Source organism: Morone saxatilis, unplaced genomic scaffold (genome assembly GCF_004916995.1).
Source record: "Morone saxatilis isolate NCDOM2014 unplaced genomic scaffold, NCSU_SB_2.0 Contig8, whole genome shotgun sequence".
NCBI classification, from domain to species: Eukaryota; Metazoa; Chordata; class Actinopteri; family Moronidae; genus Morone; species Morone saxatilis.
Window position 1 is genome coordinate 24,205,279 of NW_023340257.1, and position 26,509 is coordinate 24,231,787.

A 26,509-nucleotide genomic window follows, 5' to 3' on the forward strand; every position below is an offset into this window, starting at 1 on the left:
AATAGTTGTGTTTTTGTTACGTTAGAATGAGCCATTTTTGTCTTCAGACTTCTATGAAGGTTGCCATGTTGAACCTCCATGTTTCTACCGTAGCTCAGAACAGACAAAGCAAACACTGGCTCTAGAGAGGGCGGTTTGTATTTAGAGCACATTTCTTAGACGCTGTAGTTTCTGCATTGCGCTTGGAAGGGCAGGGAGTGAAGTGAGGGAGTTGCAATCGGCAACTTGCCATCTAGATGCCACTAAATGCTACGCAATGGTCTTTAATTGATCAGTCGATTACATTAATTGAAAATGCTTGTTTTTGTCTGACCAACAGTCCAAAAGATATTAAAATGAAAATGGTCTTAAACAGAGAAAAGCAGAAAACCTCACTTGAGAAGCTAATTGGATTTTGGCTTCATAAATAATGACTTCAAAGTTCACTCTCAGTTGAGAAAACAATGTCACCACAAAGTCCACTGAGATTGTTTTCTTTGACTTGCATCTGTGTCCCTCAACAACACTCCTGGTCATGGTTGCTTAAACACTTGTGTGTCTTGTGCTCAGTGCTGGTTAGTGTGAGCTTTTAGCTGGATGAGCAGATTACTTAAGAATGTAAAGCCAAAGTGACAGACAATGGACTCACAATGGAAACTGCCCTCCATGTTCATAGAGTGCACGTAACAGAACACACAGCTGACTTTTGCCATTGTAAAGCCAGAGGGCAAAAGTTTAAGTAGCGAAACATTTCTGCCTTTCCCCCAGTTTTTTCCCTCCACTCTCAGCTCTTCAAAATAATTCATGTTTTCAAAACAAGTCATTGAGTTATTTTACACTGTCTCACAGTCTCCTCCTGAAGAATCGACTGTAATGAAATGTATGTAAATTCTGTCCCTGCATGGTAAATAATTCTGATCAATATTTCTTCAAGTTGGCAACAGCAACACGAACCCCGGATAGTACACACCTGCATCAAACAGCTGACTCTGCATACATAACAGCTATATGGGTTGGCTCGTAACGTTAATAAGGAGAGAACGGACAAGAGCGATGATTGTAATATTCATAATGACAGCTGAGAGATGACTGAATAATTGATGAATTAGGAAATGAAAGATCCTGACATTATGTGAGAGGAAGGCTGGTCATAAAAAAGCTTTAGGCGTAGTTGCGGACGTCTTGATATGCATGCTTATTAAACTGACAAACAAGAAAGATGCGGGGACCAGTTTTCAATTTGTGAGGTAACAGATGGATGACAGCTCCAACCAGTGAAACATGAGCACTGGTAGGTGCTGGACATGGAGGTGAAAAACCCTGAAAATAGTACTAAAAACTAAAATTAAAGACATATTTTATCAATTACTGGACAGATATTCTTTTTTTTTTTTTCCTTTTACTGCTTAAAAAGAAAAGAAAGTTGACATTCCCTTTGCTTCTGTTTGACTCAGTTTAAACACTGAAATGTTTCTTTCATGTCCAACTTGATTTGCTGAACCGTACGTACATTTTGTTTATGTGTGTTATTTGTGTTCTGCTTATCCACTTTGGAAAAATGTTTTGTTTTGGCAAAATGACAAAGTACACTATAGATACCATTAACTTATAACGCATGAGTTTATATGTTGTTATTAATGTCTTTATTCATTATTAATGAATGCTTTATGTATCAAATAAGAACACCAATTGATTGTGGAAAATCCCTTTTCTGGTGTGTATCCTCTTCCAGCTAACTTGCTGTGACTTTTTTTGTTTCTCCATAATACATTGGGATGAGTTATAGGTAGTGAAAACTCCCGACCATTACTAACTAAAAAATAGCTCAATGACAAAGTTATCTATAAACGGTCATGAGTTTCCCTGTTTATAAAAGCCCTCAGGTCTACTCTTCATGTTGTAAGTAATGTGCTGGACTGTCCATTGAAGAGGTCTGAATTTGTTTGTATTCATCTCTGTTACTTTTATTGCAAAAAATAGATTTTAAACAAGAACAATGCTATAAACGTACTTACTTTCATCCTGCAGGAAAAGCCAAGGGGATATTTTTGTTCTTCAGCCAACGCAAAAACTTAAATAACATCAATAAAACCAGATTGGTTATGTGTAGTGCAGTGATGATTCACCTTGCAAATGTGTAGTATATAATGGTTTAATAAGAGATTGGTAGGAGGAGCCATTACAAGCTGAATAATCAGACTTAAGGGAGCACATATTTGTGAAGTTGGTACCTGGAACAGCAGCCTGCATGTATCATGCTGCTCATAAAACTTTAGTTTATTATTCCAGTGGACACTGCTGAACCCCCAAAGAGGAGAACTGCTGCAGATTCAACTTGTCATCTTTCACTTTTAGATGCATGTTAAATGTTGAGAGGTTGTGTGATCAAAGCTCCTGTAATTGTGAGGCTTTCTTGACTCTGCAGAAACATGATTTAAAGTTCAACAGAAAAAAAGAGGCGAAGGCACTGAGAAGCCCAATGCTTCAGAGCAGTTCAGCGTTCTGCACTGCTCTCGGTGTAATGTCTCAGCCCATTTTGAGCTCCTCATTCTGTCTCAGAAGCATCTCCTTCCAGTGCTCATCGAGACAAAATCCAATTAGACAGAAGGACGTAGGCGCCCAAATCTCTCTCCTCTATGTGCTCTTATTTTCCTCCTGTGCCCTTGGGCTTCGATTTATTGAATAATTAATTGCCTCAGTCACATTTGCACATACAGTACACACACACATGCTCTAACGCACCGACACATACACACACGTTTTCAACATTTACCTCTAGTTATACGAGTTTCCCTCACTGTGTGACTACCCATTTAGCGAATGAGTTCTGCTTCATTTATGGATCTCATTTATGCAGTGCCCCTTGGACGTTCATTTGCTTTAGCTTCACCAATATCACAATGGTCACATTTCTTCTCGATTTTTTACTTGACTTAATTTTAGGTTTGGTTGAAAAGAGGATTTATGCACCTCACAGGTCTAATTTGAATGCCTGATAACATGGTTTCAAATGCAGTGATGTTGTAATGATCATGAAAAATCACACATGGGAGTCCCCGCTCCTGATTGTTTAGAAACACGTCTAATGTGTGGAGCTTTTAATTGGTGTTTCTGTTCAGAATTAATCTTCCAAAAAACCCAAGAGAGAAATCACATCAGCTCCTCTCTTTCCTTCACTGCTGTCTAAATATTTCCTTCTGTTGTCTCTCAGGGAGAAGATGCCGTTCCACCATGTGACGGCAGGCCTGCTCTACAAGGGGAACTACCTGAGCCGCTCACTGTCAGACAGTGACAGTGACGTGCTGGCCAGCATCTCTGTGGAGGAGCTTGATGGTAAGGATTCTCAGTAAACTGTCTGGCTGCTGTCCTGCCTTGTGTTTAATGTGCATTTAAAGTGTTTTGGCTGCTGCTGCATGCCTTTCTACCCCCATAATCATTGGCCACATTTACATTGATTACAAATAAAGATCAGCAGATTGTATTTTAACATCTAACTATTATTACTATTTTCAAGGGGGTAGTAATAATAACTTTTGTATGGCACCTTTCAAACAAGAAATGTAGCTCAAAGTGCTTTATAGCAAAGAAATGACTTGCACCTAGTGCTTCACATGAAAAAAGACATAAAATGTTCATAAAAAACATAATTGAATGCCGTAATTAATGGGAAATAAGATGGAAAATAAAACCCACTAGGTGACAAAGGTCAACTCTACAGAAAACAACAAAATAGACTGAAATAGTTGCACAGTTGGAATATAGAGCTGCATACAAATGATTAAAACCTCACTGCAGCTTTATGTTTAGTTACGCTTCATGCCAGCTTGAGGGGGAAGCAGAACCAAAATGAAGGAAAACAAAAAAGTAAAAAAAACAAAGTTAAAGAACAACATTGGCTGTATTAGGAAAGCAAAAAAGATGTAGAGAATTCAGAAAATCTCTCACTGTCCAGTATGTAGTAAAAAGTGTGTGTAAACAGGGATGATGAGCCAGAGGACAACAGGAGATCCACAGCCCGTCATGTGGTTTAAAGGCAGATCAGACGGTCACACAGTGGGAGCCACTGCGTAAAAATGATTTTTGGCCAACAAGCCTGTACACACTGCGGAATCCCAAACACATATGGAGCTTTGTATTTCAGAAAACATTTGCAGTCACTTAATACGTCCACAAATGATGTATCGTATAGTACCGAACGGTAAATAGACTTAAAAGGCTTCAAAGGACAGGTGCTGATCGAAGTCGCCCCAGTCAGTTTTATAGTCAGTAATGCTTTGAAAGACAATACAGTGCTTTAAAACCAGCAGCATCCTACTCATCTGAACCAACAAAGCACAGTAATGCATTATTCTCTACGCAGCTTATCTCACCAGGAGCATTCACATCTGCTGGCTTCTCTCTGTGGCTTCACATCCATGCTGCTGTTGAGGCTGTGCTGGTGGACCCATTGTTTTGGAGCCTGTCTGAGAGTAATCACCTGGGTCTGTAGAACACAAACCTGATCAATTACAGTCTGCCGGAGTCAGCAGTGGCAGCCTCACAGGCAGCAAACAAACTCTACTCCCCCAGACCTCCAAAATATTAATCCATTGATGCAACATTAAGCTGCCGTCTGGAAAATTGGCTGCACAGCACACGGTAATAGCCAGATACTCTGTCAGGGTTAAGTTTTAATATGCATGGAGAAATTTGCAGCATATGAATTTCTCATTCCTGTTTTAACGGGTTCATGTTGTTTGGTGAATAAGAAACGGCTTGTGCTTAGAGGGTCTTCATGAGGTCAGCTACACACTGTCAAACTGTAGCCTATCAACACTGTAGTGTTGTAGTGTATCAGTATTTACCATATGCTATATGTTGGTTGAGTAGTGGTATCACAGCAGCTAGAAGGTCACCAGCGTGGATGTTTAGATTATCTCTAGTTAGTGGGAGAAGTTAGTCTTTCATGCCTTAACAGGTATTTAAGTGCTTGTCAGCAAGGCACATAAACCATGGACAATCTCACCCGTTTCTTAGTGTCATCAATTACTCGATGTGCACAGACATTACACATCCTACAAAGTATGGCAATTGTTGCAAAACTGGAAACATATGTATCTCAAATTAAATTACAATCAGTATTTAAATTTATATAAGGCTCAAATTGCCCTTTCAACATGGTTATATATATATATATATATATATATACCTGGAACACTGACGCCCGATATCCAGTCATATACAGATACTTATTTACTTATTACAAACACATAACATACATCTGTAAATGTATGGACTAAAAACCAATCAAACACAGCCTTCCTAGCAGGTCCAGTGGATTATGGTCAGTAGTGCGGCAGTGATGGCAGTCTTGTTCGAAGTACGTTTACGACACTCTGAAACAATCTGGACGTACAAGGTTTTCATCAGACACCATTAGAAACTGTCTTACCTGTCTTGTGTCTTTTTCAAGCGTCATTAGCAACTCCCGTATGTCTCCCACTGACTCCTTTTCCCCGGCGCTGCTCACACAGCCTCCACATTCTGCACATTCAACACTTCTGCTTCACAATATTTAAAGAAGCAATTTACTGTATTTGTCCGGGGCCATTAAAATGCTTGCAGCAGTGGGCTGAGCTGTCACACGACTGGGGGTATGGAATCAGTCAACTGGAGTGTTTTTGTAAATGTCTCATCTCTCAGGAGAAGCTGCTGTTGCCTGTAGGGATTTATAAAGGGAACAACTGCCCCTCAAGTCTTTCTTACCGTATAGATAACGCCTTAAGATTCGACAACAACGTAAGTCATCCAGAGGTAGCTGGTTGTATTTACCATAGTATTAACTTGCAGCAGACAGTTATTCCCCTGCAATTGTAGATCAAGGAAGGGCAACTTTGTAATGAGAGCCTAACTTGCAAAATTGTAAACCTGATATTGCTTTTGCTGAAGTCATTGTCAAGGAAGCAAGATTGATTAATACCTGACAATTGAGTCGCTGAGGAAACAATTATTTACAAGACTTAAAAAACAGAAACATGACTATTTCCTGACCTGTGTTTTCACTCCATGTGGTGGCTGTAGATTAATTCTTCTCCTTCATCCAGAAGGAGAGTTAAATGTGATATGTATGATCTTTAAACCAGCAGAGCATCTTTAAATGACACTTGTAGAGTTGGTACTTAATTCTTTGACATAGACTTTACAAGATGTTCCATTGATCGTAGAAATTTCAGTCAATATGTGTGAACATAGACGCACTTCCTGCCAAGACTTGCAGACAGATCCAAGCCTCTGATCTGTGATCCAGTCAAAAGCCAAAACCAGGAGCTCTGCTGTCACTCAGCTGAAGACTGTCTTTGAAGATTTAGTTTGAGATTTAGTTTGTCTTTGAAGATTTAGTTTGATTTAGTATGTGGTTCTTCCTCAACACTCAGCAACGACATCCCCCATTCCTTCTGAAAGTACTGAACCAAATTTATAACGAAGGCTCACATCTTCATCGTCACATCATCTGTCATTTATTCATCTAGATGTGTAACACACTTGATGCCATGCATTACAGCCCCTTTGTAGTCTTGTTCCAGAGGTGCACTGACATTTGACTGCTCCTTGACATAACTGCATCCTCTGAGGATAATTTGTACATCATATCTTGCAGCTCAATTGTTAATCAAAGAGCAGACCCTTTTTGTCATGTTCATTAACAAATTGGCAAATTGAGTTGCAGTATGGTGCAGGCAAGGCGTAGGAAAGAGAACAGTGCAGGAGAATAGCCTCTGGTCCGTTCTTACATTATTGCAGGGAAGACTCTCCATCATATGCCAGACTGGTGTTATATCCTGAAAGAACAAACTGAGCTGTTTGTACAACGACCTAATGTAATTCCTGAGCAGGCACTCTACATTGTGTATATTGTGCTTTTTTTATGTTATTGCTGAGTCAGGTTGGTACTTTACACCAGGCCAAAAGTTGCGTGAGGCCATTGACCTTTAGTGACATTTTTGTATTTAGGGAAACTTTTTTTCCTTCATCCATCATCCATTATCTATATCCGCTTATCCTTTGCAGGGTCACAGGGAGCTGGATCCTGTCCAAGTTCACACTGGGTGAGGGGCGGGTTACATCTTGGTCAGGTCGCCAGTTCATCACAAAGCATTTTCTTTTAGTTTTATGCAAATCAAATGTTAAACACATTGTCTATGACCTTAAGCCAGCATTGGTAGACATTAGCCAGAGTTTTAATTAATTCAGCATTGGAAACAGCAGGACATGAATGCATTTTAGGGAGTGTTATTGAGATCTAACTTAACTTTTTCACCAAATATGTTCATCTAGTGTAATTTCAAGAGGGTGCAGTGTATCCACATATACATTTTACTGGGATAGTTACAGTTAGAACGGTTAATACTGGGAAAGTGTGAGCTCCAGTCTGGCTCTGCGGACTGCAGCAGTCAGCAAGATTTTCAACAGTCTAGTAGCATCTAGACTCTCCACCACATGTTGAGCTGAATCTGTATCCACAGTGGTAGTCCAGGGTGAATTTCAGGCAGACCTCACAATAAAGAAGTCCTGCAGACAGGCTTTACGGCAAAAACAAAAATAGGCTATTTTATTAAAGGTTTACTGAAAGGGCAGCGGAAGAAATCCTTTCTAGTCGGCGCTCAGGCTCTTCTTTCACTAAGCATGCTGAGCTGAACCAGACGGCAGTAAGCCTGCAGGGAGGTTTGTGTCTGCTCAGCCCACCAGCACCGAGCTTTCCTTGAAGGAGAGAGGGAGAAGGAGCAGGAAGGCTGACGGGCACCAGCATTAGGCAGCTTGTTTCCAACTTCATGGGCATATAATCAGCAGTTCCCATTTGGCAGTTTTTTTGTGCTCGGGCTGAGAGACTTGGCTACCTGCTGGACTGGTACTGGGAGTGAAGCCACTGGTAGTGGAATTGGAACCAGTTGTACTGTGTGTGCTGACTGCCTGCAGCACAGAGACAGAATCACACTTGCAACAGACAGCTCGTCGTAGAGGGAGCTGTCCAGGGTGCTGACTGTTTCCCCTCTCCTCAATCCCCCTGGGACACCACAACACCTGAAATCATTGATAACACTGGTGCCAGGAGCCAAAAATGGAGCAAGATTGTTTTCTTATCTGACACAGTATTAACCTGAAATCCATCAGTCTGTGTGCATATACCCAAAAAATCTAAAAAAGGATGTTAGAGATATGTCTTCAATAGTGTTTTATAATCCTATTTTTTCTAGTTTTAACAGCTTTATCCTGTATAAAGTAAAAAAGTAGAGGTAAAAAATATAAGTTGGTTGATAAATTCTCTGTCAATCGACTAATCAATTAACTATTTTGAGAATCAATTGATATTTCAAGCAAAATAGTTTCTAATTCTAGCCTCTGCCAATGATAATGTTTTACTATTTTCACAAATTTGATCTGCAAAACAATTGTACAGACATTGTAAAATAATTGTCAGATGAATCAATATTGAAAATCATTTTCAGCCCTAAATCCAACCAATCTTTCCATTCTTGAATGTTGATGTGAAACACTGCACTGGTCGCTGGTCGGCTTCAAAGCCAGGACCTTGCATTGACATGGTTTTGTTGAAGAATTTTTAATATAACCTTCTTTCACATGAAAAAAATACCTTTTATTTGAGAACAAGCCCTCTTACGCCATGCCAAAGTCATGTTGTACACCCTGGCCACTGCCATTGGTGATCTTATTTGCCAATAGGCCAAAAGTCAAATATCTGCTGATACCAATGTTCGCACAATAAATCAGTGCATTCCTAAAAAAGATGACAGTGATACTTGTAATGCAACATGATGTAAGGTACATAGTAAAAGAACAATATAAAGGATGTAAACCTATGTCTTAAAGAATATGAGGGTATTGAGTGCTGGACAGCTATGATGTGATCATGTTTTCTTTGTTCCTTGCAGTTATGTTCGTTGTGTTACTAAAGTCAAAGTTCTGGTGACAGCGCTAGCTCTCATATTTAGTAGAATATGATAGTGAGCAGATTATATAATGCAAGTAAACAGGCATCAGTAATTCAAGCATACACACTCACAATAAACACATACCCTCATAAACATTTTAATGCTGCAGACATCATTTGCATCGAAAATGAACAAACTCTACCACCTTAGGATTCTCTTCCTCAAAGTTGGATTTCTTTTGTTATTTCTGTCCTTTTAGTAGAAATATTTGTGTGCCAAATGTCAGATTTTGCTTTGAAAAGCAGCTCAATGTGCCATGAGTCTTGATGGATAAGAGCATTTGTGCATGCAATGGACTGAGTCATTTGAATTTATAAACCTAGCCTCCGTGTTGTTATTCTGTTCCAACACGCTCCAGACACAGGAAAGTACTCAACAAAGGCCTGAGTCACTGATAGATTTATTCATGAGACACCCATCTTAATGCAGGGAAAATAATCTGTATGCCTTTCATGTGTGTTTGCCAGTAACCGAGGCTTTGTGTTGTTACAAATGATGGTGCTGTATTTGCTGAGGACCAGCTGTTTGGGGAAGCAGTAACATGCTGTTTGGATGCAGGTCGTAGACTGTGACCTCTTATTGTCTACTGTAGGTACGCAACAGTTTAAAAACACTGTTCTCACTTTTATGAAACAATTCATAATTTATGTTTTTTTTGTTCCAAAGCGTTTGCGGGCAGACTGGTTCATAATGGCAGCAGCGCAGCAGATAATAAAATGATTGATGGGCTAATTTCTTAATGACTGGTTTTTGGTTAATTTGGGAAATTTCTTGGTTCAGGCAGTCAGAAAATGCTGTTAGTGTTCTCTGAAAAACACTGAATTGAACCGTTCAGTAGCAATACATTTTGCACTCAGTTAAGATGGATTTTTCTGAAATTCTGTTATATTGTCCTGTCTCGTCTTATGCTGCACTGTGTGTATGTATTTATGAGAACCAATGGCAACTGACTGTGTTGCTTTTAACTATTAAACTTAAAATTTTGGATATGATGAAACTGAATTTGTTGTTTTTTGTTGTTGTTGGATCCAATTCTTGCACAGAGATGCAGTCTATGTCCTCTATATGTCTCATGAAAGACTAAAACTCTGCCACGGGGAGGATGGAGTTAAACCATCTATTCCACTTTGTAGTTTCAAATTATTCAGTGCTCAACAGTGTGCTCATGCATGTCATGCAGTCATAGTGTTCTTCAGAGAAGTGACATTCCACCTCTATTTAAAAACACCAGATGCCTGTCAGTCTCTCTCTCTTTTCTTACCATACACCCTCTCCTGTCTGTAGGCACTCTTATGAAATATGCATTTATTAAAGCACATTGAAGCCTGCTGACTCCTTCCACTGACGACTTGATCACACGTTGAGCAGCCAGCGAACCAGCTGCTGACTCAACTGTGTACAAGTGAGGCAATTTTGTCTCTGCTATGAGTGAGTCAGCTCAGTAAAATGTAGCTTCAGCAGCACAACATGTATGTGCTGCGGCTATAACAACAAAGCCAAGACATCAATGGAGAATACTGCTAACATGCTGAGTTTGAGAATCCATTTGAAACAGTGGTTAGAAAATATTGAAGATGCTGCAATCAGGGAAATAACCTGGCTTATTTGATCTTAAAATGCATATCCATGGGGTGGTGTTAAAAATAAAACACCTGACATTACAGTAATGTAAAGTTTTTTGCTGAGACTGAATTGAACTTTAAATAAAGGGGTATAGTGTTAAAGGGGCCCTGTGGACAACAAAAGCTATGTTTCACTGCACTAACATGCATTGTGTTTATCCGTGAGGTCTAACAAATGTGTATTTTCAACCCTGCATTGTTTACATCATGTTTACTAACCGTACATGAACCCGCTATAAGTGCGCTGCTCAGTGAACATGCTCACGTCGTTGGTGAACAGTGAATTGAACGTAACTGTTCATAACTAATGAACGAGGAGGTGAGCGTCGTTTATTCCTGTGATAGATAGCAACACTCGCGCCTTGTTGATTTAAAACTCAGTTAAAACCGAAGGAGTACACAAGGAAACGAAAGGAAAAGTGTCCCCTCATTAGTAGGAATGTGTATCACGACACCCATGTTCACATGAGTGCATGTGCGTTTCCATGCATAAAATAAACAAAGAGACACATAGAAAAATGGTTCCATAGTGCTACTTTATGTGTTCATTGTTCCTTGGACACCATTATTTGTTGGTGTCATGATTTGAGATATTCTTCTTGCCACATGATGACTTAGCTTGCCTGAAAACTCACTCTCAGCTTTTGGTATTGGTATCTAAATGAATGTGCGCTTCTGCCTCTTGTGATTTGTAGTTTTTTGTTCTTCTCTGGTGTGTGGGTCACCAATAGAGCATGTGTAACTAACTATGTAATGTTGTGAGCAGGAAATATCCTCAAAATCCATTATAGCCTATTAGAAACACTGAAAAAAAATGCACCAGCAAAAGGGGTACAGCGCTCACAACGCTGAGTGTTGTTTAACAACACAGCTACATCTTTAAAAATGACCACTGCGTTGAATCAACATTGCTGTGAGTCCCAGAAGAAACTGAAATTATGTATGAGCTTCAACAAATTGGTGTTTTCTGCAGGGCTATAAGGTCTTTCATTATGTTCATTCTTGCACTATAGCTTTTATGCTGTTGCAGTATTTCTCAAGTGTATTCGTCAATAGAAAAGTGAAAATATGGAAAACCACAGAGGTGTATTTTTATTTATTTATTTTTTGCTCCACACTGCAGAAAAATTCTTGTTGTCGTCTCAACAAAGGAATTTAATCAATTAAAGTTACAAGTGCAGCGGTCACAAGATAAATCTTAGGGGTCACAGAATGATTAACAGGAAAGGAAAGATGGGTTTCTGTCTCAAAAGGGTGTGTCTGACTTTTGTCCAATCCTCCTTATTTTAAGTCTCTCTGAGGCAAATTTATGACCCTGGGATCTATAAATAACATTGGTCTGACTTGTTTTTTAAGGGATATAGCAAATGTTATGACCTCTCTGGGCTTTTTACAATAATAATAATAATTATAGATATGATAATATAATGGTACGGAGCAGGAGGCAGAGCAGCGTCAGTGGGAGTGATATTCTACCTTTGAAGGGAAAGTCCATTATCCTGAAGGTCACAGGTTCCGCCCTGGCAAAGCAAGCCAACCCCACTCCTCTAAACTTGCTAACACTGTGAATGTCGCTTTGGATGATGAATTAATTGAATATACAGTAAAATATGAAGGAGGAAGCAAAAGACAGAGAACATAAAGGAACGCACTGAAAGGTTACGAAAACGAGGAGAGAGCTGCTGTGACAGCAGGTGGAGAAAATGAATCGATGGGTGGAATTGATCTTGTTAACTTGAGGCAGTGGTGCGAAACCAATTGCATAACGCGCGGCCCAAAGCTGGGTCAGACAGGAACGGGGAGAGATAGGGAGAGAGCTAGAGAGAGGTGTGCGAATGATGATGAACGAGGGGGAAGGGTGAAATTCCAGCTGACTTCATTAAATGCAAGATGAATTCAAAGTCGTGAGAAGTGTATCGCTGCCAAAAGAAAGGAATCCCAAGAATACAGATGACAGTGTGGAGAAATAATAATAAGGATATCTGGCAGACTAATACACACAGTGCTGTAAATGAACATGAATATGTGTTTATGTTTGTGGGAGCAGGAGGAGGGCTGGGCATTGTTTATAGATGCTGAGTCGATTTCCTGTTTATCTTGGCAGAGATCCGGGAGGCGTTTAAGGTGCTGGATCGTGATGGAAACGGGTTCATTTCCAAACAGGAGCTGGGTATGGCCATGCGCTCTCTGGGTTACATGCCCAGTGAGGTGGAGCTGGCCATCATCATGCAGAGACTAGACATGGATGGTGAGTCACACACACACACACAGGTGTAAAAATGTACTGTACTATGCAGATCCCATATATATATTACATACATAAAAAACACATTTCCCCCATCATAAAAATGTAAATACTGTGAGGTGTACAGTTGCAAATTTGCAGAGATCTACAGTGTTTTTCTATGTACTCTTGCCTGTTCAGATGCACGGTTTACATATTCCTCTGTGTCATGCATAAAACATTTATTCATGCATGCCTGAGTGTGTACTCATTTCAATCTCAACCACTTGCCGTTTCGAGTTGACACATGAAAGTACCAACGTGAAATTAACGCCGGGAGAGAACAACCTAAATGAAGAAATATGTGACATTGATTAAATGTATGCACACATGACATGCAGATAAGTTATTGTATATCAAAGTGAGTTTTGATATTGGTTGTCTAACTGGGACTAAAATAAACTGTATCAATGCACTCGCTGCAACAGCCGAATCCGCCGGGAAACTTTCAGAGTGCTTAGGATTCCTGCTGTCAAAACAATACGATCTGAATCAGCAGAGGTGTATTTCTGCAGCACCGTCCTCACCTGTGACCCTTTAACCTTTTGTCCTTGGAGAGAACACTCTCAGCAGCAAGAAAACACAAACACAAGCAATCCCTCTGCTTGCACACAGCATTTATGCAGAGCCAGGTTTCAGGCAAAGCTGTCTGCATAAACCGTGATTGACATTCTATAAAGAATAGATTCTTAAAATTGTATAAGGCGGGGATGGAAAAATGCAATATGCAAATGTCAGATCACTGGGAAAATATTCAAATTCTTCATGCTGCTATCACAGCCTTTGATAAGTGCTTTTCAGTTTCACAGTGGAGAGAGAAATACTGTAAATGTTCAAGGCTGAATATTAAAGTTTGAGAAGTTACACTGACTTTATTCCTCTTCTGACTCATCCACTTCAGAATCTCAGGAGACCGTAGTTGCTTTTGCGCCTAAGGGCCCGGTCTTGTTGCATCGTCCGCTGCGACTTGAAGAAGCAGGCGAGGCTACTTTTGGAGCTGACGGAGGTCACAGCAGCTTTTGTCTCAGAAAGTCTAAAGTGTAAAGCTGTTTATTTGTTTATTCTGCCTCTGTGTATTGAGTCTAAGTTTGTTGGAGTTGTTGTTTGGAAAACCTCTTTCCCATTTATTGACCCAGGTCAACTTGTTTGTATTGATAGATGTTGTTAGCAAAATAACTTTTTTTTTCTTCTTAATTTAGGCAATATTGAATCTGAGGATCGACTGGCTGCCTAGCAGGGGCTGTGTCTTTGTGTTCGTTAATTAACTTCTATTGTGACAGCTCACTCAGATATGATCCAACAGCTTGAGACAAACGAATGCAGAGAAATGCGCTGACTTCATGTTTAGAGTGGCTTTCAGGTGCAAAGGACATTTGATTTACAAGCTAGGGAATGGGAAAGTGTGTCAGAACGAACATGGTGTGTATCAGTAAACTGTTGCCAGTAAGAGGCAAAGACAGTTCTTCCATTCGCTTTCACACATATCATGCTGTATCAGCTGTAACCCTGTTATTAAATCCTTGCCTGTTGAATAGCCTGAAAGATGCTATAATCAGTACAAATTCTAACATAAAAGCTTTACTGACAGTTTACTATATAAGCAGTAGGATAGCACAAACTATTACAGTAATGCTAAAGTAACAAAATTATGCAACAACAACAACATTTAAAACCCTTTTCTGTATTTGCTTACACTACTAATGGATTAAATAATTACTCCATTTAATCAAGAAGTGCATTGTAAGATTAATGTAAATATTTATTAGCCCCAATTCATTCATTATCTGTTCATTTATATCCACATGGAAACTGGAACTTTAACTTTAACCAGTTCTGGCACACACAGATTAGAGAGAGACTGTTAGAGAACAATGTGAACAGGTCTTCGCAATATAGTGTTAAAGTGACAAATATGAGGTGCGAAAAATCTGGCCTGCTGTTGTTTCGTTTGCTAATTTAGAGCTTTTTGTGAAAGTATTTTCTCATATGTGTGTTGACACAATGACAAAGAGCCAGTGATCAAAGAGACACGGCGTGGCGAAGAGGAGGGCATTAGCAGATGAATGAGAATGGATGATTGTGATTGTATCTCATCCAAATGGGCAGCTGTCAGGATTGGATCCTTGGTCACAGCCATCGATTCTGAGCCCAGCGGCCAATATCTAGAAAATACTGATAGGCTATCTGCTCTGCTCATCTCTGCTGTCAATCCAATCCATGCGATTGTTATTGAGCTCTGCATGCCCTTCATGGAGAGGTGTGACTACTCTCCTTTTGTTCCAGATTACAGCATTGCACCAGTCTTTGTTTTTTAGTATAGATCATGCATGTCCTTCTTTTTGACCTTAATGCCAAGTCTCTCTAACTTTGACTCTAATCTCTAAGTAGTCTCTATCTGTGTAGGCACGTATTAACTAAATACCAACAGCAATCACTGTTTTCTTTTTATTCCCTATTGTCTTTAATCTGACTTGTTTGTCTTTAACTAAAGAGAGCTCTCTTCAATAATTCATTGTTCGGTTTCCAGCAGGATGCAGGATGCTTGGTTATGACATAGCACAGGAAGAGACTGCTCAAAAGCAGGTGGCTTGAACTATGACAGAGACAGAAAGTGACTCAGTGGTCACAAACTGCATATACTTCAAAAATAAAAATAAAAATAAAAATCAGCAGGCTAATTTACCCAACATAGGTCAATATAGCACAGCTGCAATAATGAGTTAACTCTAATTACCCAGTACTAATGGGTGGAAAAGCACCCAATACAAGGGTTGTTAGGGTCCAGTAAACCGACAGATTCTTATATAAAAATATAAATTAAAATGCTAGGGAGGTCGTTGCCACTTCCAGCAAATGTAGGGAGCTCGCTTCATATCACCTAGGTCAAAAAAATATGGTATGACTGCCACGAACAGGTATTTTAATCATTGATTCATTCATTTATTTTCGCTACCCATTTATTTTCACTCAGGACTGCCAGGGGGCTGGAGCCTCTGTCAGCACACTGCACATTGCGTGAAGGGCATGTTACAGTATGTCAGATGGAGAATTATGAAACGATACGAGTCATATTTTATTTCATTGTGACTTCAAAATGGTAGACTGGCTGAGGACTAAAATTATGATACATTTAAGCAGCTACATCTTACACTTTCTGCACCAGCTGTTCTAACTTTCTCTGTCTGCTGTTAGTATACAGTTGTTGCTTAGAGTTGTTGACTAAAAACAGCTGGATGCAGCTTTAAACTTTAAACTACTGTTTTGCTGCTTGGTCACAGAACAGATTACTGTTGTCATCCTGTCTTGCCTTGAACCCTTTCACCAAGACTACCTTTATCTCCACTGTCAATCCATCCTCCTATCCTTAAATCTTCAGATCTCAGCACTGCTTCATCAGGCCCGTAGCTCTGCAGTATACCTGCTGAAAATGCGTGAATAGAAGTGCAGTCAATGGCATCAAACATTACAGTGCCAGCATGCACCGGAGTGGCCGCCACAGTCAGAGCAGGAGCAGAGGGACTGTCGGTAGGGGCAGATTGAGTCGTCCCGCATCGGTAACTTTCCACTGACAAGGTCCCAGCCTCATCTGCAGATACAGGAGAAGCAGATGGGAAGATGAGAGAAGTAAAATAAGAGTTTATAACAGGGACATGAAAAACACGAGACAACAAAAATAAACCTAGATTCTTTCACTTCTTATAGCTTTGAATATACTTATATTAAAGTATTAAAATACGTTGTCTATCCACCCTTTTCTTTTCAAACTTAAAGATCTGAATTCTTCCCCATCTAATTTTTCACAATTGCCTTAGCATATAATGTACAATATTTGGTTCATCTACACATACAGATAATAAAACCAGACAAACTCTGCAGGGAGAAAAATCTTCACTTAAAGAGAAAAAGGTTCAAGCATATTCAACCACATCAATATAAATCCATGATCTGTTCATTTGAATGTGTTGCTTTCTGCAGAGTTTTGATGATTTATTTTGGCAGTAGCTTCAACAACTGTCAGCAGGATCCAAGATCAGTGCTGTTGGACTCATTGTGCGCAGCAGGAACTCCTTGTTGTGAGTGATAACAGTTGCTGTAAACTTTGATGTGCTCCATACCCAGTATTATAGAGCTAGTCTGAGCTCATTGTTTTTAACCACCTCTTGTCTCAGTAGTAAATGCAGTATCGGTCTGTATACAGACACCAACAGCACTCATATTTCCTTTTAAGGTTAAGCATAGGGTGTAATAACTTGTCTACAAACATACTTGCAGAATGCAGAATCTTTGCAACACCAAAGGCTTCAGTCAAGTCTTTGCTATATGTGTATTTAATCCCAGAAAGGTTCACTGCTATTTCCCCAGCACCCAGCCTTACTTTCAAGCAGTTACATACATTAAGCTGCAGGTTGTTAGCTGCTGAGTGCTCTGCTCAGGGGCACATCAGCCTTAGTTGTTCAGGACAGGAACATCATTTGTCATTCACTCTGCCTCGGCTCTCACTCCAAACCAGTGAACCAGTAATATTTATGCATGACAGCATGCTGTCTGGGTCATTTCCACTATTGGAATGTAAAGTTGAAACTAATCCACAAGATAAGAGAGCTGATCTAACACTCATATCCAGGACCAGAAAGAAGAAAAGTTCCCTTACAGTTGCAGCCTGCATAGCAGTTCACAGAAGAACTCGCAGAAGGGTAATGTGCTAAGAGGCAGAGCCAGGTCATCCCCAATCGGAAGGTTGTTGGTTCGATCCCCGGCTCCTCCTGCCATGTGTCGAAGTATCCTTGAGCAAGATACTGAACCCCAAATTGCTCCCGATGCATAGCATCGGTGTGTGAATGTGTATGAATGAGTTAGTTTTTGTTGTGTGTGTGAAAGGATGGCACGTAGTGTAAAAGCGCCTTTGAGTGGTCGGTAAGACTGGAAACGGGGCTATACGTACAGGTCCATTTACCATTTACCAACCATTCATCAGATGATCAGATGGATAAGTGTTGAGTTGAGATGAGTTTTATTTGGTTTGATATCACCATTGGGGATGTTTGGGTTGGGTTTGGTTACAGTTAAAGTGTAATTTACAACCAGCAACAAACTTGACAAAAGTTGCAAACAAAGTAAGTCTGTAATCAGTGCGTCGTCGGGTATCAATAATCGTTCCTTTTTTATTGTCACAGGTGATGGACAGGTTGATTTCAACGAGTTTATGACGATCCTTGGACCCAAGCTCCTATCGTCTGAAACGAGAGAAGGCTTCCTGGGCAGCACAATAGATACCATCTTCTGGCAGGTAAAGCTTTAATCTCTCAAACGCATCTGTTCTGTTAACTTTGCTGAGTCATGATGAGTCATAAATAAAAGTAGACATGAAAAAACAGATGCTGTATGTCTCAGCTGAAAGATAATCACTGCAAAATAGAGCAGGAAAAGAAAAATGATCATTATTTTTTTTCCTAGGCCCAAAATACTGGAAATCTTTTGTCAAATGAAAACTGTTATATGCAGGTGGGGGTTCAAAGAAGTAGTGCTTGGTCTGCTGTGGTCAGGGGTTCACTTAAAGCAAATGTGGGTGTAATTGCACCAGATCTGAAAACCGTAGGAACTACACGCACACCAGAAATAGAATACGTGATTGGTTAAATGTCATTTAGATGTTAGAATTAAGTAGTGCGTCATTATGTATGGTACACATTAAGGTGACCTGAAAAGCGTTTTAATCTGCTCTCAGCGTAATTATGGACATTTTCAGTATTTAAACCTTTAGTAGACATCTGTCAGCTCTGGCTCGCTACCATGATACAGTACATATTTCAGTGAGAAACAGCAGCTAGTAACAATGATAATGCTAACACAGATTACACAAAGGTAGTTCCACAGGTACCGAGAGGCGATCTGTGTGCATCCCAAACCATCAACAAAGATTAAGACCCCCTTAATCGTAAGGTAACGTTGACAAAAAAGAAAAAAAAAGAACATGAAATTCAGTTTATTAACATTAACTTTATGAAAAGGACTTCACTTGAGACCCCCTTCTATAGAAAACAAAGCACAAATAGTTAACTCATTTAAATACATTTGAACTCAAATTCTCCATGCTCCTAATAAAGTTGCACATGTTGTTGATGAGCTATGATCTTGTACAATCAACTCAGGGTTCAGAGCAGGTGTCAGAAACCTTCACTATCAATGAAGGAGACATTTTTGGCAAAAAAAAAAAAAGAAAAAAGGTCTCGAGTTGCACAATATATTTGAGACTTAGAATGCTAATTTCTTGCCGCAGATCAAGCATTGTGTAATGCCAGAAGCGTTGGTGGTGAAAGCAAACGAATCTGTCCACACACTGTTAGATTTTCTTTATTTTCCTTCTAGACTGGATTTGGAATCCATAGCTAGCCTCGCTAGGCAGACTCAGGACTAGCAGGCGCCAGGTCAGGACGTAACATATGATGCACATTTTAGTTGACAAAGTGTTAAAACAGTTTTTTATTCAATATAAGTAAGAATGAGTCATAAATTGTCAAACACAGTGTGTGCCATCTCTGTCTGCTCAAACTATGTTAAGTAGAAACTAAAATGTAATTTTTTGTCAAAGGCGCAGGGAGCCACTGGAAAGGGGCTAAAGAGCCACAGGCTGCTCTGGAACTGCAGGTTGCCTACCGCTGGTTTAAAGGATGTTCTGTCACTGAAAAAGAATATCTGTGCTTTGGAGAAATTATCCTGGGTACAGACTCAAGTATTTGGTGACAAGCCCAGAGAGTCTTCTCTACCTCTCTGTACTAATGCAGTCTATAAATCACATTTATAGAAGTACTACTTTATCTCCGTTTCCATTTCTTGCGCTGTTTCTGTGCTCTTTTGAAGGGCAGTGCAAAAAAAAAAAAATGCATTAATATATAGCATCTGATGTCCTCTGAGTGATATTGTGACTGATGATGGTAATATGTGACCCTGACAGATGTGCCTTTGGACAGCCTAAAGTGACAAAGGAACCGTTGGCGTAAGAAACCAAGCAAGAGAGAAAATATCAGTCCGGGAATGAAAAAACCTGACTTTGAGTGAGTGAGACGGAGAGTGATGAATGTGCAGACAATAGAAAGAGTGAGAGAGCATGCATGGGAATGATGACAAATTGAGCAGGTGTGAGGGAAAGAACGGGACATTTGGCAATGATAGTAACACTTGGCAAGCCTGTCCTCTTGATGTAATCATCGGCTTGACCTGGGCTTTTTCTCTGGGGCAGGAGCTTGTGGTTTACACCGCGAGGACACAAGTCTTTTGGAGGTATGAGTGCAGGCAGGGCGAATGTGCTGCCAGCCCCATTTGGCTGTTGCAATAACCTTGGCTTATGCAGGAGCACGGTTGGCTTGAAAAGGGTTTTTTTTACCCCTCCAAGTAAGGCTGGTGGTTGCGGGTTGAGGTTAGTTACTTCTACACTTACAAAGCCACATTTCTTGTCTGATAAATTCAAGCCAAGAGGCAGGACTTGGCAACAAACACCTCATCTGATGTGTGGGGCATATTTAGAGTAAGAAGTAAGACCCAAACCTTGATTTATCATGATTATTTCTTCACATGCCTCACAGATGATTAGTTGCTTGACGTATTACACTTTTGTGCTTAGTATAGTTTGTTAATGGCCTGTGGTGTATGACTCAGCCTTTTACCTATTCATTTTGTGTTCTGTCATCCTGCTTGAATATCTTGTGAAGTAAACATTTTTAACTGTTTCTAAGCTGAAGAATGGTGAATTAGATACAGCATTTTGGCTTTACATCCTAGTAGCAGGGTACCATACAGTCGTCATGTCCTCTTTTATAAAACTTTTGTGTGACAATAGAAGAATGAAAATGATCTTAGCAATGCAAGTATACATGAAGAAAAATAACACTATCTACTCAAAAGCCCACCCAACAGTTCAGCAAACACTGAATAAACCATCAACCAGCACAATTCATGCTGCTGGCACATTATGTCCTGCTCATCAAAATTCCGAAACTACACTGAGCTCCCATTCAATAAATCTTGCATGATTATAAAAAATACTTTTCCTTTTTGTCAACTAATAGGATATAAGACAATATGCACAATATGTAACATAATATACATTGTTGCAGAACTAATTTCCTTATTGCTCCAAAAAATCTTAAAACTATATTTAACAATTTTGACTGTTAAAGATGATTAGTTCTGCTTGTTTTGAGTTTTTTAGCCCCTTTTAGCTTGTTGTTTTGGTTGTATTACACTTTTTATTGTATGGTTCACTCTTGCAGCTTTTATAGAAGGTAAAACAACACAAACGAGAGCTAACAGAGAGTGGACATCAGACTCTTACAGTAATCATCAGTTGGACAGAAGACCAATTAATGATAATATTCTACGTTTGCTGGATATGCAAATAGGTAATTGTTTGCCAACATCAACGTCATAACAACCATGTAATAATATGTAAGGTGGTGGGTTTATCAGCTTGTTAATGAGTTTGTATGTTCCTCAAGTGATTAATGCAGCTTAAAGTTGTGATAACAGTGAAAAGAAACTGGCACAGTCAAGAGATAAACAATTAGGGTTCTTTGGACAGGGAATAAAATCCCCACTGACATCAAAAGTAATCACAAAACAGATTTTTAAAGCTACACAAAGTAGATACAATACTTAAATGTGATGAAACAAGAGTGGAGTGACTATTTGCATGAAGGACTTGTAGAATGACTACATCACCATCAAGTAAAAGTTAATTTAAACATTTAAAGCATTATTTAAAACCTTTAAGTAATTTTCATGAAGATTGTCATGAATCATCAGACTTTAAGTGCAGGTATAGCAGTGTTATACTGGCCTGACAGGAAAATAAGTGGTGTTTGGGGTGTGTGTAAAGTATGTGTGAAGAAAATTAACTAAAGTTAACTTGGGAGAAACCCTGTGGGACTCCATAGTTTGGAGGATTTACAGTAGAACTCTTTTTCTGTTGTATACAACGAACCAGTTCATGTCTCCAGTCCCTATATTTTTTAGAGCTTCATTTCTATGTTAAGCTTCATAAAAAAAATAATAATAAAAAATAGATCACTGTATGTAAAGCAGTTTCTGATTTTGTATTTTTACCAAAAATACTGAAATGGTTTGCACACATTTTGATAAAGGAAGAGTCCATATCAGCTTAACAATCCTCTTTAAATCATTCTTGAGCTTTACTAGAGTACATTCATTGAGCACATCTAATTTTAATGATGTGCCTTTGAAGAATAAGAACCCAATAAACTCATCTTGAAGAATGACTCAGTCGGCCACAGTGCGTTTTAGAATTATTAGAAGATTCAAAGCAAACAGTAATTGTTGTTTTTCTTCAGTTTCAGAACTGCAGTAGCCTTTACAATCATCAGAGAAAGCCAAGCAGACACTACAGAGTAAGAACTAAGTGTTTGAAGCTGTTTAATAAATCCACAAACCTCTGTAGCTTTATGACTGATCAGCCCTCTTTACAGCAAAATCTGAGTCAGATTGAATACCCAACCTGTTCCATAAAACATGAATCATGACAAGCACACAACAACGACGCAACACTGAAAGCATTTAGCTGGAGGGGTTTCGTGTAACCCTTATTAAAACCCAGAGTTATCAAAGCATTTGACAGTGTTTCACAGATTACATTTTCCTCCATCTGGTATTTTGTAGGATTTTACGATTAAGTATTTATTTTCCCCCAGCTGAGGTTGTCTCCATCAGAGCAGAGCAGGATTCACTCTGCAGGAATCGTTGTGATACACGCAGATCCTGGCTAACTCGTATAAACCTTGTATTATGTTCTGGTTTGGTCTTCCTGAACCATGAGAGTGTAGTTCAGTTCCTGTCTTAGCTGAGAGATTTTCTCATTCCACTAATGTCAGGCAAAGTGTCACATCCTCACCAGCTGGAGTGATGGGAAAATGATTCACTTGTTGTCACACACTCACCTTCCTACTCACTCGTATCTGCTCTTGAACAGTTTGTTAATGTATCTAATTATCCCGTCTGGAAAATTATGATCTTATAATTGAACAACTGCAAACATTTTATTTTCCTCTGTTAATCATCAACTCCATGATTTGCAAAAAGAGGGCTCCATAAATAATAAACATACCATTGGACTTTCTTAAAGACATATATCATTTTTTGTTATATTTCCTCTCTAGAATAATCCTAATTTTCCTTATAATTACATGAGGTAACTTCTTTCATTTGGTTTCAAAGCATTTGCTTTTGAGGATGACATTTTCTCAGGGTGGATTGACATTACTTTGGTTTCCCTTGTCTGAGGACTTTCTTCCTGTTTGTGATAAATATTTAAGGAGTGTGGAGTACACATTTTAGGAGATTAAGTCTCCTCTGTGCTTTTAATTACAGGTCAGTGCCCCTTACGTTGTACTAATTAATCCCAGAGCAGCAATGTGACTCATCATTGAGATGGTGATTTATGCCAAGCGACCTGAGTACAGTGAGGTACACAGAAGCACTGAACAAGACTGGAGGAAATGCAGATCATACAATATAAATACATAAATCCTAACTTGTGAAAACTCATAAGCCATTACTTGTCGAAAATCATAAGTCATAACTTGTCAAACACAGTTTGTGCCATCTCTGTCTGCTTGAGATTTATCACGTGATTCCACTTGTAGAGAACAGTGTGAGCAAAACTGGGTTGATTGTGAATTTGATACTTATGTTATTATTCTATGATACCATATGTAACATTTGGAAACATCTGCTATTCTCTCTGCAGTTACTAATGTACAATATCATTATATTATTGTTTCTCTCCACTAGGGCAGAGATTGTTTCAAAAGCAAAGCAAAAAAATATAGGCGGTTTTCTGGAACACATTGTTCCATATCCTGGATGCTCATTTATTACACTGCACTGCTTTAAATTAATTAATTGATTAACCCAGAGAAGCAGGAATGCCTCATTAAGAAAGTGGTCGTTATTCTGATTCACAGATATTAAAGGTCCACTCTGTAACATTTAGGAGGATCTATTGGCAGAAATGGAATATAATATCCATAGGTATGTTCTCTTAGTGTATTATCACCTAAAAATAATCTTTTGGTGTTTTTGTTACCTTAGACTGAGACGTTTTTATCTACAGAGGAACTCTAGATAGGACCTTTTGTGTTTTTTGCAAGTTTCGTGACCACCGTAGTTTCTCCATTGTGCTGGATGCCACTAAAGCCTACATAAGCCCATTAATCTAATCAAAGTTATTCAGGAACTATTAATTATCAGGTCGTTCATCACTTGTTCCTCAGTTACTACTAAATTTGATACAGACCTTCATTTAATTTTAACTTGTCTAACACTTAAGTTCCTAACAGCACCTCAAAAACAAACGATGAATTCCAGCAATTCACCTTTCGCTTGATGGCCCCTGAAGGTCAGATTTTTGCCCCCACCAGTGGTAACAATCTAACAATATCAGCAGGCTTTTTTTAGCTTTAAGTGTCTGGTGTGTAATGAGAATTACAGGGTCATGAGGTGACTTTCAGTCTTGTGTCCTCTCTGCTTTCATTTTATCATTTGGTATTATCTCCTCCTGTGGACCATGGCTCTTAAAACTGTATTCAATTAGATTAGATTAGATTAGACTTCACTAGACTTTATAGATGCTTGTGGAGTAATTTGTGCATTATAAATGCAGAAAAAGGCAATGTGCGGGAATTTAATGTGGTTGTATTCATTTTAGGCTGCAGCTGAATAATCATGTTCTTGTTTTTTAGAAGTACCTTTGAAGCTTTCTTGAGACACTTTTGAGAGCTTTGGGTTTCCATTTTGACGTAGATTTACTTTCTGTTTTGACAGGGAATCACTGTCAGGTACCCTAATTAACTTTTGGCTTCTTTGAAATGATTCTGTAGCTTGCATACTTGCATTTTCCCCTGAAACTGGGCATTTTAGTCTTGCAGTTTAACTTTAAGAACTTGTCTGTATTTGGATGAACACATTAGTCTTTATATACAGTCCATACCATTCAGGAAGCACTTGTCATGTGACCACCTAATGCATATACATAATTATATAATTCCTGAATGTGTATACTTGTGCCTCTGCTTGGATTCTGACCCTGTTTTTCATTCATTTTATCTGTGTAGTGCCTAATATTTTCCTTATGCCACTTATTCCATGTTCAGTAAAAACCTAATTTAACTTTCTGTGACTGAAGGCTACTTCATCCTATTCAGTATTAGTCTCAATACAGGCTCATACTTATACTAATATGCAAGTTGAAGCTCATAACTTACACATGAAGTTTATCCTGAAATATTCAAGACTGTTGACAACATAAACAAGACATTAAAATATGTTAAATTCTTAAAATCACAAGCATAGCAGCAGAGTTTGTGATACACTAGGAGTTATACATTTAACATCACATGGATGTACACTTTTATTTTGTTTGAGCGCTGCTGGTCTGGTTTGCAGTATAATAGTTTGAAAAATGGGCTTTCAAATGTGCATTGTTCTGTAGAGACCTGTGTTTCTTTGTGTTTGTGCAAAAGTGTGAGGCTCACTGGAGTATTGACTTGTACATTATTGACGGGTGGGTTGAAAACTTGGATAATTAGTTCATGTCTGCTCTCATGAGGAAGATACTCAAGGGAGGGGGTCTGAAAAGGGCTGTCATAACCTTGCAGACTGTACTCTGCTTGTTGCAATTAAATATGTAAGAGCGCATTCTTTCTGCACAAATTTTAAAAGCAGATTCAGAAGTGGTATGTGCCAGGTTGGTTGTTTTCCAAAACTCCAAAATTACCATACTTGATGGCATGTCAAGAAATTTCATCTGCAGGGGCACTTGTTGGAAGAGTTCAGATATCTACAGCTATCTGTAAAATGGTAACAACATACATTATGGATATCCGTCCATGAGAGCCAAAGAGCTGCTTTCTAAACTCATCATTTTACTCTAATGTTTAACAGTCACACTGGGAAGAATCCATCAGAGAAGAGGTACTAGGTTCAATCATACACAATGCAATGCAGCATCAACACATCAGTAACACACATTTATCAATTTCAACATCCTGCAAAGTGTTTTTTTTTTCTTTATGGCACCTTTTTGGCCCCCTTGGTAAGATTTTACTCCTCAAGAACATTTTCATCATAACACCCCAAAGATCATAATAAGTGCAGAATGAATGTGTCTTCAAAATGTATATTTTTAGACAATTTCCAACCATATTGTAAATAAACACTATAATATATTCCCTCCTGTTTTAGCTCCCCGAGTCTCTCTGGCACAGCCTTAGCAGTTAAGTTTGTGTTGATTTTCCTCATATTTTCACAAACTAATGTTCTCATAAAGAGCAATAAACGTAGGAAAACCATCACTAGAATCAGTGTTCCTATCAGCCCGAGGATTAATAGGATGGAGACTGGCAGACATTTCTGGTAGCTATGAACTTTTTCCATCAGAATCCTGGCGGTTTCCTTTTATATCCCCATCACTCCCCCATATAAGTGGTCTGTAAAACGTTGTACCAGTGAATCTATAACAGATAAAGGTGCCCAACTTTGATATCAAATTGGGTTGTCTGACCAATTCAGCATTGCACTTCTATAATATTGTCAGACTCACAATGCAGCAGGACCAGAGCATCTTTGTT

The 26,509-nt window shown here is 39.0% G+C and overlaps 1 protein-coding gene across 1 annotated transcript in view; it reads left to right on the forward strand.

Moving 5' to 3' along the window:
* Nucleotides 1–26,509, forward strand: part of LOC118341842 (calcium-binding protein 8-like) — a gene marked incomplete at its 3' end in the record, with an annotated part of 45,275 nt that overhangs the window by 4,994 nt on the left and 13,772 nt on the right. Inside the window, 3 exon segments of the mRNA XM_035680242.1 lie at nucleotides 3,191–3,312; nucleotides 12,693–12,836; nucleotides 18,047–18,159. Of these exon segments, the coding sequence (XP_035536135.1) occupies nucleotides 3,191–3,312; nucleotides 12,693–12,836; nucleotides 18,047–18,159 (379 nt within the window).